Genomic DNA, 13122 nt, shown 5'->3' with positions numbered 1-13122 from the left:
ATGCTTGTCAGCTCAATGAAAATTCCTAACTAATATTGTTAGTAGCCAACTGTGAATAATGCTCCATGTCGAAGGGTGAGATCACTTAGACCATACACTTCAAAATCATCATAAGAATTGTGCACAAACTAACTTCGTAGAGAACAATGGCTTGTGGTCTAACATTTAAAACGGTTGTTTAACTGATGCTTTATTTCAGACATATCTCCCTACCTCTTCCGAATCATCGGTCAGGGGGTGCGGTCAGTGGCCTACTGGGATGCTGAATGACCAGTTCATGCCGCTGCATCCAATCATGGAACTGACCCCGGGGCATCGTCAGAAACTCTGATGTCATGGGTGATGTCCAGTTGGCCAACATGGCCCAGCTGACTGCCCTGGTCATGGGCAACACCACCCTACAGCAGCAGCCCTCCTCTGGGGCTAAATAGCCCCATAAGTGACTGCTGCCCTCCAGGGTTATGTGAACAAGGGGCACCAGCCAGAGGTGCAGTATGTAGACTGACAAGGCCTCTGAGGGGAGTTCAGAGAGCACATCTCTTTAGGGTTTTCAAAGGAAATTATGCTGGTATGCCATTTTGAACAATCTCAAATGCAGATTTTCAAATGAAGGACAAGACACTAGTAATAGTGGGGCTGTACACTGAAGGAAGAAAACCTCCATGGTCCATGAGAAGGAGACACTGATTGAAAGAACAGGTTAATGAAATTACTGTTATTTAAAGAGGTTTGTCCTTTGGACTACCCAAATTAAGAATTGTGAAAAGATATACCTATTTAATTATGTCCTTCTGGAAGTCACTCATACGCTACATCTGTGAAAGCTGCCACTTATCAAGTCAGTTGTTTCTAGACTGGTGTGCTCTGCATGTTTAAACATTAAGAATATAGGGGCCTAACCCTTCTTCAGAGTTTGGTTTAAACTGACACCAGTCCTTTTATTGAGTCGGTGCCATAAAGAATGCATTCAACTTATGTTGACAAACTGACATTCACACCGATGTATACCAATAGGCCAGTGTATACCCATCTTACCCGTGTTGATGGTAATATCACCACCCTTTGACATGGAGCAATCCAAATGTGAACACTACTGCTGTTTGCTGCCTACAATCTGAAAGGTACATTTTCGACAATTAAAAGGCAACAGGAATGTTTGTGTTGATATGCAGCAGTTCGAATGATGTTCCTCCAGTTCAGTGAGGCAAACCACCCTCATTCCTGATACTATAGCCTATCAAGATATCCTGGAGGCCCTAAAACTCTTCAGGAAAATTCAGAGCATTGCAGACAAAATTGAGAAAGTAACCATTTTTGGCAAGAGATTTAACAGACTACCCAGAGTAGGTAACCTGAGAGCAAAGCGCTGGATCATCTTACCTTTGAACAAATACACAAAAACATGTTTCAGGTTATTTTAAAATGCCCCTTTATTAGTAACCTAAGTTCTCAGACAGACCCATTTGAAAAAACAAATAAATATACTAGTGAGGGAAGTAATGGAGCGCAAACATTATCCCACAACAACGGTGTCGTCGTCTGGGAATTCGTAATAGGGCACCTCTAGGTTGAGAGGTGCGGGTCCCTTCCGAATTCTCCCTGAGGCGTCGTAGTGGGAGCCGTGGCAGGGACAGTAGTATCCTCCGTAGTCTCCTGCATTGGCGATGGGCACACAGCCCAGGTGGGTGCAGACACCGATCACGATGATCCACTTCGGGTTGGCTACGCGGTCCTTGTCGTGTTGGGGGTCACGTAGCATGGCCATATCCACAGCTTCCTCGGTGGCGATCTCCTTCTCAGTTCGGTGGCGGATGAACAGAGGCTTGCCCCTCCACTTGAAGGTCATGTTCTTGCCCTCTGGGATCTCTCCCAGCTTCACCTCAATCTTGGACATGGCCAGCACGTCGGCTGAGGCGCTCATAGAGGAGATGAACTGGGTGGCCACCGTCTTGGCTGTGTAGACGCCCACCACAGCTGTGGCCCCAGTGACCAGGTAGGAGAAGGTCTTCCTGGACTCGCTGCTCTCCTGGGAGGACTTCTTGGGGTCCAGCAACTCAGGACGACGGTAGTCAGAGAAGTCTGGGACCTTGATGTCTGTGTGGGCCATGCGAATTCCACCAGGGGCTACATATGAGAAATATAATATGCAAAATTATGTTCACATTTAATATAGTTCACGTTATTAGACAAGTTCTTTATACATAAGAGTGATGACAATCAAAGCTGTGTGACTTGAGATCATGCAGACAGTGAAGCCAACAGAGCCGACCCGCTTGCTTACAGCTGCACTAGGGTCGCACAGACTTCCTATGTAGATTAAGACACCCCAGAGCCGGCACGAGATATGGCTCAGAAAACATTACCCAATCCAGGGATGACAAAGGAAGTGCACTTCAAAATTGTCCCAACTGTTACACCAAGGGATTGAACAACAGTTTCAAGAAACTGCCATTTTCATCCTCTTGCTAGCAAACTTATTTTTCTTCTAGGATATCATGGCAGTCCGCAAACAATTTAAGTGCATGCAGCCACCTACTGTGCTGGAATGTACGATCAATCATGATCTGCCCAATTCTGAATTAACATGAAAATAAAACTAAATCCCTACTAACTTCTGTCATCCTCCCACTTTATCGTGCTGAAACACTCCACCCTTAATAGTTGTTGACATGTTGAACAATCCTAACAGTAATATCCGTTAGCCCCAATCTCTTTTTCCATCTCCACAACCTTCAACCTGGCATTTCTGTTTTCCACAACCGGAGTCATATTGATAACCTTACCAATAAAAGCTATGATGTAAACTTTATCATCAAAGTGCCCTTTGACACCGCACATTCATGAGTGCAATTTTTCATGAGCGCAACCTCCAAACCACACCAGGACCAGCAGAAACACCAGCCCCGACATTAGGTCTACTTACTAAAGCAACAGCTATGGAAGCTTCATCATGCCAGTGTAGTTCCACCAATCTGTTTTACAGCCTCTGCATACAATACATTATGACTTGCTCTATATTTCTGAGCCTCTCTAGCCTGTCTCTGCACCTGGCGTCAACTAAATGCTGCACTACGCCCCCCCCACAATTAGAACACAACCTTCACATTGCTCCCACATTCCTCTTAACCATGGTCCCCTCCACACTTGGCACATCTTTTCCTTCCTTTACATTGAACAGCTCCATGTACCATTATTTGACATTTAAAACACTGCAATGGGGATGGGATAAATCCTGACATTGAAACTAAGGAATTAGATCTGTACTTTCCCAGGCAAAACCTCAAATCTCTAACACCGATAGGCTTTCACACCTGACCTTGCCTACTGATCAACCTTTTGGCCTCAAATCGCTCTCTCCCTTGACATTTTATTTAATATCGTCTACAGACATATTGGGAGCCCAGTGATGACTCCCCTCAATCTAGCATAAACACCAGGGACATGGTTTTTAATCTTCTTCCCATTAAGCACATCCATTTTTATAATCTCTTGCTGACCCTGGCTACCACAATTTCCAATGAACCAAGCTAATTTCCTCTACCTCTTTCGCTACAGCATGTCGCACTGCTTTGCTTTATCTCGGCCAGGCCGCAGTTGTAAGTAAGAACAAGTTCTCAACTAGCTTAACGTTACCTGGTTAAATAAAAAATAAAACAAAAAAGTGAGTCGAATAGGGTGTGAGTGAGGCCATGTGGTCTCAAACACTCACCACATTACACTTGCTTCCTACCATGGCCTTCTTTACTAGATGCTCCACTGCTTTCAGTATCACGATCTCTTCTTCCTATGTCTTGCCACTACAGACCATTCCGGTCCTTGACCCTCATCCTCCGGAATTTCCGGACCTTGCAGAAGCCACAGCAGCCTTTACGGAGACACGTCACGTTGAACAACAATGGAGCGGATTGGCGGAGACTGCCATTCCAAAATGGCTACTGTGGCTTCTGCTTCATAGCATGAAGACAAAAAAAATAGTTACGTTTTTTTTTGCTCGGTTTATCAGTTGGGATAATTCTGAGAGAAACATCATTCCTGAATTGATGTACATTTTCTGAGCCATAGCTCCCGTCGGCACCGCGGTGTCTTAATCTACACAGGAAGTCTATGGCAGCAGAGCCGACCGCCTGAGTATAGGGGTAATCTTAGACAGTGCAACGTTTGATATGTAGAATGTAGCTGATTTTACGAGGAGTTTGTATTCATATGTAATAGTTAAGCTTCTTATACAGGATGTTGACAAGTCCACTCAGGGCGCCATGTCTTGGTCACAACATGAAGTTGACAAGACGAACCATATCAACCTAAACTAAAGCCAAGGAGTAAAGTACCAAAAGGTCTGGTTGAGACAACCCCCCAAAAAAATGTAATCACTGACATTGAGGCGGGTTAAAAATCACAATATACATTGCCCAAGATCAGCAGTTAGCAAGCTAGTTTTCTGAATGCGACCTTACCACTAACGCAAGCTGAAATAGCGGGCGTCTTCTGTGAGCTGGATTTCAGCAGTGAATCTCCCTTCACCGCTCCAGGGAGCAGTGCTTTGAAGGATCCATTCACAGCTACATTGGTCGCCTGCAAGTATGGGGACAAAGCCCCAGAACGAGCGGCTAAGGACAGCATCTTTATCCGAACCAGTAATTTAACTCGGTTGGGGGACACACCGACCTTTGAAAAGACCCGTGAGTTCCTCCATTTATTGGCAGGTTGATCGGCCTGCGTAAAATCCTGACGTATATTTTAGGATACTGTTAGCAATTTATTTAGTATTTAGCTACCATTATGCCTCAATAGTCGCATTAATTATCAAAATATAAAATAGGTGACTTATTTCGTAATAAAAAGATGCTTCACGTAGATTAATTCCAAAAAGTTTGTAATTTTTCTCCGGCAATTCTTATGCCAGCATTTGAGCTGGGTCCTTGAACTGTAAACAGTCGCTTTATGAATGTTTCCACATAGCTAGATACTACAGCCACAAAGTATCGTATGTCTATATCGCAGATCAGTAGTTAGTTCATCTTTGGCAATATCGTAACAAATCCTTTAAACAAAAATGTGCTTTTTTGGTCTTATTATTTAAGGTTAGCCATAAGGTTAGCAGTGTGGTTAGGTTTATCACATTTAAAAGGATAAATTGTATAAATTTTTCAGGGGGTGGATCAGCTTTAATATTGCGGATATATGTTTGGGGTCTTTGTTTAAAAAAAAATTGTCCATTAAAATAATATAAAATTGATCAGAAATACAGTGTTGACATTGTTAATGTTATAAATGACTAGTGTAGCTGGAAACGGTAGATTTTTTAATCGAATATCTACATAGGCTTACAGAGGTCCATTATCGGCAACCATCACTCCTGTGTTCCAATGGCACGGTGTGTTAGCTCATCCAAGTTTATAATTTAAAAAGGCTAAACCCTTTTGCAATTATGCTGAAAACCGAAAGCTGAAAACTGTTGTCGTGATTAAAGAAGCAATAAAACTGGCCTTCTTTAGACTAGTTGAGTATGTGGAGCATCAGCACTTGTGGGTCGATTACAGGCTCAAAATGGCCAGAAACAAAGACCTTCCTTCTGAAACTCGGCAGTCTATTCCATGTGAGAAATTGGCAAGAAACACAAGATCTCGTACAACGCTGTATACTACTCCCTTTACAGAACAGCGCAAACTGGCCCTAACCAGAATAGAAAGAGGAGTGCGAGGCGCCGGTGCACAACTGAGCAAGAAGACAAGTACATTAGTGTTTCTCAAACTAGACAGACGCCTCACAAGTCCTCGACTGGCAGCTTCATTAAATAGTACCCGCAAAACACCAGCCTCAACAGTGAAGAAGCGACTCCGGGATGCTGGCCTTCTAGGCAGAGTTCCTCTGTACAGTGTCTGTTCTTTTGCCCATCTTTTCTTTTTATTGGCCACTCTGAGATATGGCTTTTTCTTTGCAACTCTGCCTAGAAGGCCAGTATCCCAGTCACCTCTTCACTGTTGCAATTCTTAAGCCATTCCTGGACCTGTGACCAAAAACGAGCGACATATGGACAGTCCCAAAATAAATGATTTAATGACTCTGCCTCCTCGCAGCAAAATCTGCCATTGACTGTCATTTCTCTTTGCTTATTTGAGCTGTTCTTGCCATAATATGGACTTGGTATGTAACCAAAAAGGGTGATCTTCTGTATACCACCCCTACCTTGTCACAACACAACTGGTTTGTCTCAAACACATTTAAGAAGGAAAAAAGTTCCACAAATGAACTTTTAACAAGGCACACCTGTTAAATTAAATCCATTACATGTGACCTCATGAAGCTGTTTGAGAGAACGCCAAGAGTGTGCAAAGCTGTCAAGGCAAGGAGTGGCTACTTTGAAGAACCTCAAATGTAAAATATATTTCAATTTAACACTTTTTTTTGCAAACTACATGATTCAATTAGTGTTATTTCATAGCTTTGATGTCTGCACTATTATTCTACAATGTAGGAAATAGTAAAAATAAAGAAAAAACATTGAATGGGTAGGTGTGTCCAAACTTTTGACTGGTACTGTATATAAAATTATAAAAACAACACGTGAATAGCTGGAGATGGTTTTGGACAGGTCATGTGAATTGGCTACTGAAGGCCAAAAGCTAGCTAGCTCTAATATTGTTATTGTTCTGTTGTTTTGGTGATTACAGGTGATGGTGTTGTGGCTCCATACAATGGGGATGAGGAGTGGAACCCTTGGGAGGCTGAGCAGGCTGATGATATCTCTGCTCTTCTCAAACGGAGGGAGGCTTTCAGACAATATACCAGGAGCTCATTGACAAGAACAGGCCCAAGAGATACAAAGTTCAAATCTGGGGGAAAGCTGCCATAGGTAAGCCATGCCTTTTTAGTGATGCTCTGTGACAAGTTGTCCAGTATTGCTTGATATCTCTTCTTACAGTAACAGTTAAGCTACATTATGGTGTAAAACACAAATTATTATGGACATTGTCACACCGAAGTAACTCCTCCTCTTCTTTCAGGACTTTACCTTTGGGAACATATTTTAGAAGGGCCCGTCAACCCCACCAACATACTGTAACAAGCATAGTGGAGAGAGGGGGAGATAGATTTCACGTAAGGCATCACAAATTAGACTTATGTCATAATAAAAGATACATATGATCTTGCTGATGTCAGTTATTCTACCCCCCCCACCCCCACCCTTTCTCTATCTCTTTCTCTCCCTTTTTCTTTTCTTTGTCTATAGTTTCTACACAGGCCCAGCGGTGATCCAGGGCCACGTTCCTTTGGACACAGACAGTGTGGTTCTGGTGCTGAATGGCCAGGAGCAACAGAAGATCCCCTGCGCTACCCGGTGGTTGCAGCACATCCAGACCATCATGTGGGTTGATGCTGTAAACTGTTTAGCTGTGGTACTGCTAGGCAGCAAGCGCTGCACAAAGGACTGGATTAGCATCTACCTGAGGAGGCATGGGGTCTTTGTGGACCTGCTCTTCATGGTCTATGGAAGCCCCTGGGTCAATGACAAGGATGTCTTCCAGTGGCCCGTTGGAGTAGCCACGTATGTCTTCTTTTCTGGGATCTGGGGCCATGTAACAAGGTTTTAGAGTATGAGTGCTGATCTAGGATCAGTTTGATATAATTATATGGACGGGGAAACTGATTAGCACTTTGAATATGGACCCAGATTTATTTTCTCATGATCTTAGTGTTCCTCTCTTCTTGTTTGTCTTTTACCCTCACCATACACATTTTATTTAGCTCATGTTTCCATTTCAGTACACCATACCTATCCATTGTACCAGAAAAAAAAGCGTTATTTGACTGTGGATTTCTATGTCTCTCTCTTTTCAGATACAGGCAGTTTCCTGTAGTCACGGCAAACTCCCAGATGGTGAACTCCACCAGGCCCTTCCTCTGTAACTTTTTGGGAACCGTCTACAAGAACTCCTCGAGGGAAACACTAATGGGGATCTAGAAAAAAAACAGGACTGGACAAATAATGCATCATTACTGCCTGGGAGAAGTATGTCGCTGTCGCTGTCGCGCACCGTCTGTTTCAGTTCACGGTAATGGTTTTCAGTCCAATTTTTGCATCCTGGCTCACTTCACTGGAAATACTCTTTGTTATTATGCCTTGTTTACCAATAAAATACCAACTCTGACATTCTCAAATAAAGTTAAACTCTTTTGATCTTTGTGTTAGCAGTTGATGTTGTTCTTTAATTACACAGACTACAAAGCAAATCAGGTGTATGAAAATAGGTTTATTCAAAGAGGATAAATCATAGATGTTATGCTGAGAGGTATATGGTAGATTGTCATGCTCCCCTGTCCTCAGTGGTTCTCTCCAGTGAACAAAGTGACAGGATGTAGTTTATAACCTAGCCCTAGCCTGTGGTTGACCAATTACAATTCCTTGCAATAAAACTGGGCCAATGGCCAAATAACAAGTATCCTATTTCAGGCTCACTGTATAGGCACATTTCTCCCACATCTCTGACCAATTGCTCATTACTCCCCTATTACAGAAAAAACACTTTCCATTGATCGTTAGTACTCTATTGACTTCTCGTTTAAATGTGTAATACATTAAATGAACCCTCTGCTCACTATTCCTTACAGTCATTCCTCCTCCTCTCCTGCATCAGGTGGCTTCCTCAGGAGACCGCAAAGAGTCTGAGACGGTACCAGACAGCCCTGGCCCAAAGCGAGCTCACCCTCTGCCCGGTGGAAATCTACATGGAGTGCTACCGCATCTACGAGGCTGTGCCTATGGTTCGGTGCCCGTGGTGGAGGACATTGTGACTCCAGGTGGGTGCTCTGCTGCACACAGCTCCCCACTGCATCAAATCAAATCAAATGTATTTATATAGCCCTTCGTACATCAGCTGATATCTCAAAGTGCTGTACAGAAACCCAGCCTAAAACGCCAAACAGCAAGCAATGCAGGTGTAAAAGCACGGTGGCTAGGAAAAACTCCCTAGAAAGGCCAAAACCTAGGAAGAAACCTAGAGAGGAACCAGGCTATGTGGGGTGGCCAGTCCTCTTCTGGCTGTGCCGGGTAGATATTATAACAGAACATGGCCAAGATGTTCAAATGTTCATAAATGACCAGCATGGTCGAATAATAATAAGGCAGAACAGTTGAAACTGGAGCAGCAGCACAGTCAGGTGGACTGGGGACAGCAAGGAGTCATCATGTCAGGTAGTCCTGGGGCACGGTCCTAGGGCTCAGGTCCTCCGAGAGAGAGAAAGAAAGAGATAATTAGAGAGAGCATATGTGGGGTGGCCAGTCCTCTTCTGGCTGTGCCGGGTGGAGATTATAACAGAACGTGGCCAAGATGTTCAAATGTTCATAAATGACCAGCATGGTCGAATAATAGTAAGGCAGAACAGTTGAAACTGGAGCAGCAGCATGGCCAGGTGGACTGGGGACAGCAAGGAGTTGAAACTGGAGGCAGCAGCATGGCCAGGTGGACTGGGGACAGCAAGGAGTCATCATGTCAGGTAGTCCTGGGGCATGGTCCTAGGGCTCAGGTCCTCCGAGAGAGAGAAGGAGAGAATTAGAGAACGCACACTTAGATTCACACAGGACACCGAATAGGACAGGAGAAGTACTCCAGAAAGCTGCAGGAGCCCTCTTCATCTTTCGCAAGGACTATAAGGAGCTGCCAGGCCTCCTGGAGAAGGAGAAGGGGATGAGCCAGGAGGAGAGGACTGAGAGGAGGAGGAGACTGCTGGAGTGGTATAGCAGTTTTCGCCTGCAGATGAAGGACAGGTTCACCGAGGTCTTAGAGGTCAACCGCAAGGCTCTCCGGAGGGTGATGCGGTCTGCACAACGCATCACCGGGGGCAAACTACCTGCCGTCCAGGACACCTACATCACCCGATGTCACGGGAAGGCCAAAAAGATCATCAAGGAGAACAACCACCCGAGCCACTGCCTGTTCACCCAGCTACCATCCAGAAGGTGAGGTCATTTCAGGTGTATCAAATCTGGGAGCATGAGACTGAAAAACAGCTTCTGTCTCAAGGCCATCAGACTGCTAAACAGCAATCATTAACTCAGAGTGGCTGCTGCCTACATTGACTCACTAGTCACTTTACACAATGCCACTTTAATAATGTTTACATATCTTACATTACTCATCTCATATGTTTATACTGTATCTTATACCATCTATTGCATCTTGCCTATGCCGCTTGGCCATCGCTCATCCATATATTTATATACATATTCTTATTCCATCCCTTTAGATTTGTGTGTATTAGGTAGTTGTTTGGGAATTGTTAGATATTACTGCACTGTCGGAACTAGAAGCACAAGCATTTCGCTACACTCGCATTAGCATCTGCTAACCATGTGTATGTGACCAATAAAATGTCATTTGATTTAAGGAGGCGTTCTTCAAAAACAACTGAGAGAGAAACTTACAGCTCAGAGGAAAATGGATCATCCTTACAAGGAACAATGTGGATTTCATTTTAAGTGTCTTCAGGGAGAGAAGCCAAATTTCTTGGGGTTTATGTGGGTAATTTGTAAAACTACCACTAGACAACAAATACAATTGTATTTGTTACATGTATCAAATACAACAGGTGTAGACTTTACCGTGAAATGCTTGCTTCCTAACCCTTCCCAATGATGCACTTTTTAAAAAGTATTAAGTAGCATGAGAAATAAAATACACAAGAATTAAGGTATATGCAGATTGTACCAATACCAGATCAATGTGCAGCGGTACGAGGTATTTGAGGTAGATGTGTACATTAAGGCAGAGTAAAGTGACTAGACATCAGGATAAATGATAAGAGTCAAATAAAAAAAGGTAGCAGTTTTTACAAGGACATTTGACAACACATAAGCCCAAAAATAGATGTATTTGAAAATAATAATTTCATACCTTGATTACGTTGAGACACGATCACTTGTCTCTTCTTTTATTTGTGGGATTACTTGGGAACAGATTTCCCATTTTTTTGCTGAATTCCTGGTGATTTTCCAGTCTTTTTCTTACAAAAACTAAACTTTTACCCAAAAAATCACTTGCGAGCTTGTTTTGGCTGCGTTTTGCCAGTGTTTGTAGATCCCTTGACTTTTCCCACATTTTGTTACGTTACAGCCTTATTCTAAAATGGATTAAATCAAATACATTTCTCAGCAATCTATAGACAATACTCCATAATGACAAAGCGAAAACATTGAAAATGAAAAAGAGCAAAAACCAAGCCATGAGCTACATCATTCTTAAATTAAATAAGTTTGTAACCACCTAGGCTCTTCCTAGAGTTGGCCATCCAGACTAACTGAGCAATCAAGGGAAAAGGGCCAGGGAGGTGATCAAGAACCCTATGGTCACCCTATGGCAGAGCTCTATTGTTCCTCTGTGGAGATGGGAGAACCTTCCAGAAGGACAACTATTTCTTCATCACTCCACCAATCAGGCCTTTATGGTAGTGTCCAGATGGAAGCCACTTCTCAGTAAAAGGCACATGACAGCCCGCTTGGAGTTTGCCAAGAGGCACCTAAAGACTCTCAGACCACGTTAAACAAGATTCCCTGGTCTGATGAATCCAAGATTGAACTCTGTGGCCTGAATGTCAAGCGTCACATCTGGAGGAAACCTGGTACCATCCTTATAGTGATGCATGGTGGTTGGCAAAGCCCTAAGTACTTAGGGCTTTGGCTGGGCCACTCAAGGACATTCGGAGACTTGTCCCGAAGCCACTCCTGTGTTGTCTTGGCTGTGTGCTTAGGGTCGTTGTCCTGTTGGAAGGTGAACCTTGGCCCCAGTCTGAGGTCCTGAGCGCTATGGAGCAGGTTTTCGTCAAGGATCTCTCTGAACTCTGCTCCGTTCTCGATCTTGACTTGTCTCCCAGTCCCTGCCAACCACCATGCATCACCATAAGGATGGTACCCGATCATACATCTCTGGATAGACATGAAAATAGCTGTGCAGCAACACTCATACAACCTGACAGACCTTGAGAGCATCTGCAGAGAAGAATTGGAGAAACTCCACAAATACAGGTTTTTCAAGCTTGTAGCGTCATACCCAAGAAGACTTGATGCTGTAATCGCTGCCAAAGGTGCTGCAACAAAGTACTGAGTAAAGGGTCTGAATACTTATGTAAATGTGATATTTCAATGTTTATTTTTTATACATTTGCTTCAATTTCTGAACCTGTTTTTTTCTTTGTCATTATGGGATATGTGTAGATTGAGGGAGGAATTTAAAAAAAAATCTATTTTAGAATAAGGCTGTAACAACAAAATTCTGAGAAAGTCCAAAGGGGTCTGAATACTTTCCAAAGGTACTGTATATAGTGTATGGGAAGATCTCAATTGCATACTCCTCGTGTCCTGTTCTCGTAGGGTCAATGCAGATAGTCTGGATAACCATTTCATAAACTATTTAGCTTCTACCCCAAGCCATAAAACTGCTGTCTCGGAGCCTATTGTTCCGTGAGCCCATACTGGTACCGTTTGCCGGACGGCAGTGAACAGTCTAAGGCTTGGGTGGCTGAAGTCTTAGGCAATTTTTGGGGGCCTTCCTCTGACATTGCCCGATAGAGAAGTCCTGGATGTAGCACTTTGCAGTCGAGGGCAGTGCATTTGCCATGCCAAGCGGTGATGCAGCCATTCAAGAGGCTCTTGATGGTGAAGCTGTAGAACCTTTTGAGGATGCGAGGGCCCATGCCAAATCTTTTCAGCCTCCTGTGGAGGAAAAGGAGAGCGACAATTTCCTCTAAACGACTGTGCGGTTGTGTGTGAACCCTGTAATTCCTTAGTAATGTGGGCGCCAAGTGCCTTCAAGCTCTCGACCCGCTTCACTACAGCCTTTGTCAATGTGAATGGGGATGTGCTCTCCCTTCTTTTTCCTGTAGTCCACTATCAGCTCCTTGGTCTTATTGATGTTGAGGAAGAGGCTGTTGTCCTGGCACAACACTGCCAAATCACTGACCTCTCTGTAGGCTGTCTCATCTTGTACGGTGATCAGGCCTACCACCGTCGTGTCATCAGCAAACGTGATGGTGTTGGAGTCGTGCACGGCCAGGCAGTCGTGGGTGAACAGCGAGTACAAGAGGGTACTAAGCACACACCCCTGAGAGGCCACCATGTTGAGGGTAAGT

General features: G+C 43.9%; 1 protein-coding gene and 1 pseudogene across 1 annotated transcript; one reads left to right on the top strand and one right to left on the bottom strand.

Moving 5' to 3' along the window:
* Positions 1 to 1412: 1412 nt before the first annotated feature.
* LOC115134083 (cytochrome b-c1 complex subunit Rieske, mitochondrial-like) lies at positions 1413 to 4703 on the bottom strand. Its single transcript, XM_029667710.2, has 2 exons — positions 4455 to 4703; positions 1413 to 2124 (listed from the first exon to the last, which is right to left on the bottom strand). The coding sequence occupies exons 1-2, from the start codon at positions 4618 to 4620 to the stop codon at positions 1514 to 1516; spliced, it is 777 nt and encodes a 258-aa protein (XP_029523570.1). The 5' UTR covers positions 4621 to 4703; the 3' UTR covers positions 1413 to 1513.
* A 2047-nt stretch (positions 4704 to 6750) lies between these two features.
* Positions 6751 to 8793, top strand: LOC115134851 (ribitol-5-phosphate xylosyltransferase 1-like; annotated as a pseudogene).
* Positions 8794 to 13122: the final 4329 nt, after the last annotated feature.

Source organism: Oncorhynchus nerka, linkage group LG9a (genome assembly GCF_034236695.1).
Source record: "Oncorhynchus nerka isolate Pitt River linkage group LG9a, Oner_Uvic_2.0, whole genome shotgun sequence".
Taxonomy (NCBI): domain Eukaryota; kingdom Metazoa; phylum Chordata; class Actinopteri; order Salmoniformes; family Salmonidae; genus Oncorhynchus; species Oncorhynchus nerka.
The sequence above is the reverse complement of the archived record's forward strand: the minus strand, read 5'-3'. Positions and strand labels throughout refer to the sequence as shown.

Coding starts and splice junctions, on each gene's coding strand:
- LOC115134083 (XM_029667710.2), bottom strand. CDS start 4,620: ATGCTGTCCTTAGCCGCTCGTTCTGGGGCTTTGTCCCCATACTTGCAG. Junction 2,125..4,454: donor TATTTCAGCTTGCGTTAGTG/GTAAGGTCGCAT, acceptor TCTCATATGTAG/CCCCTGGTGGAATTCGCATG.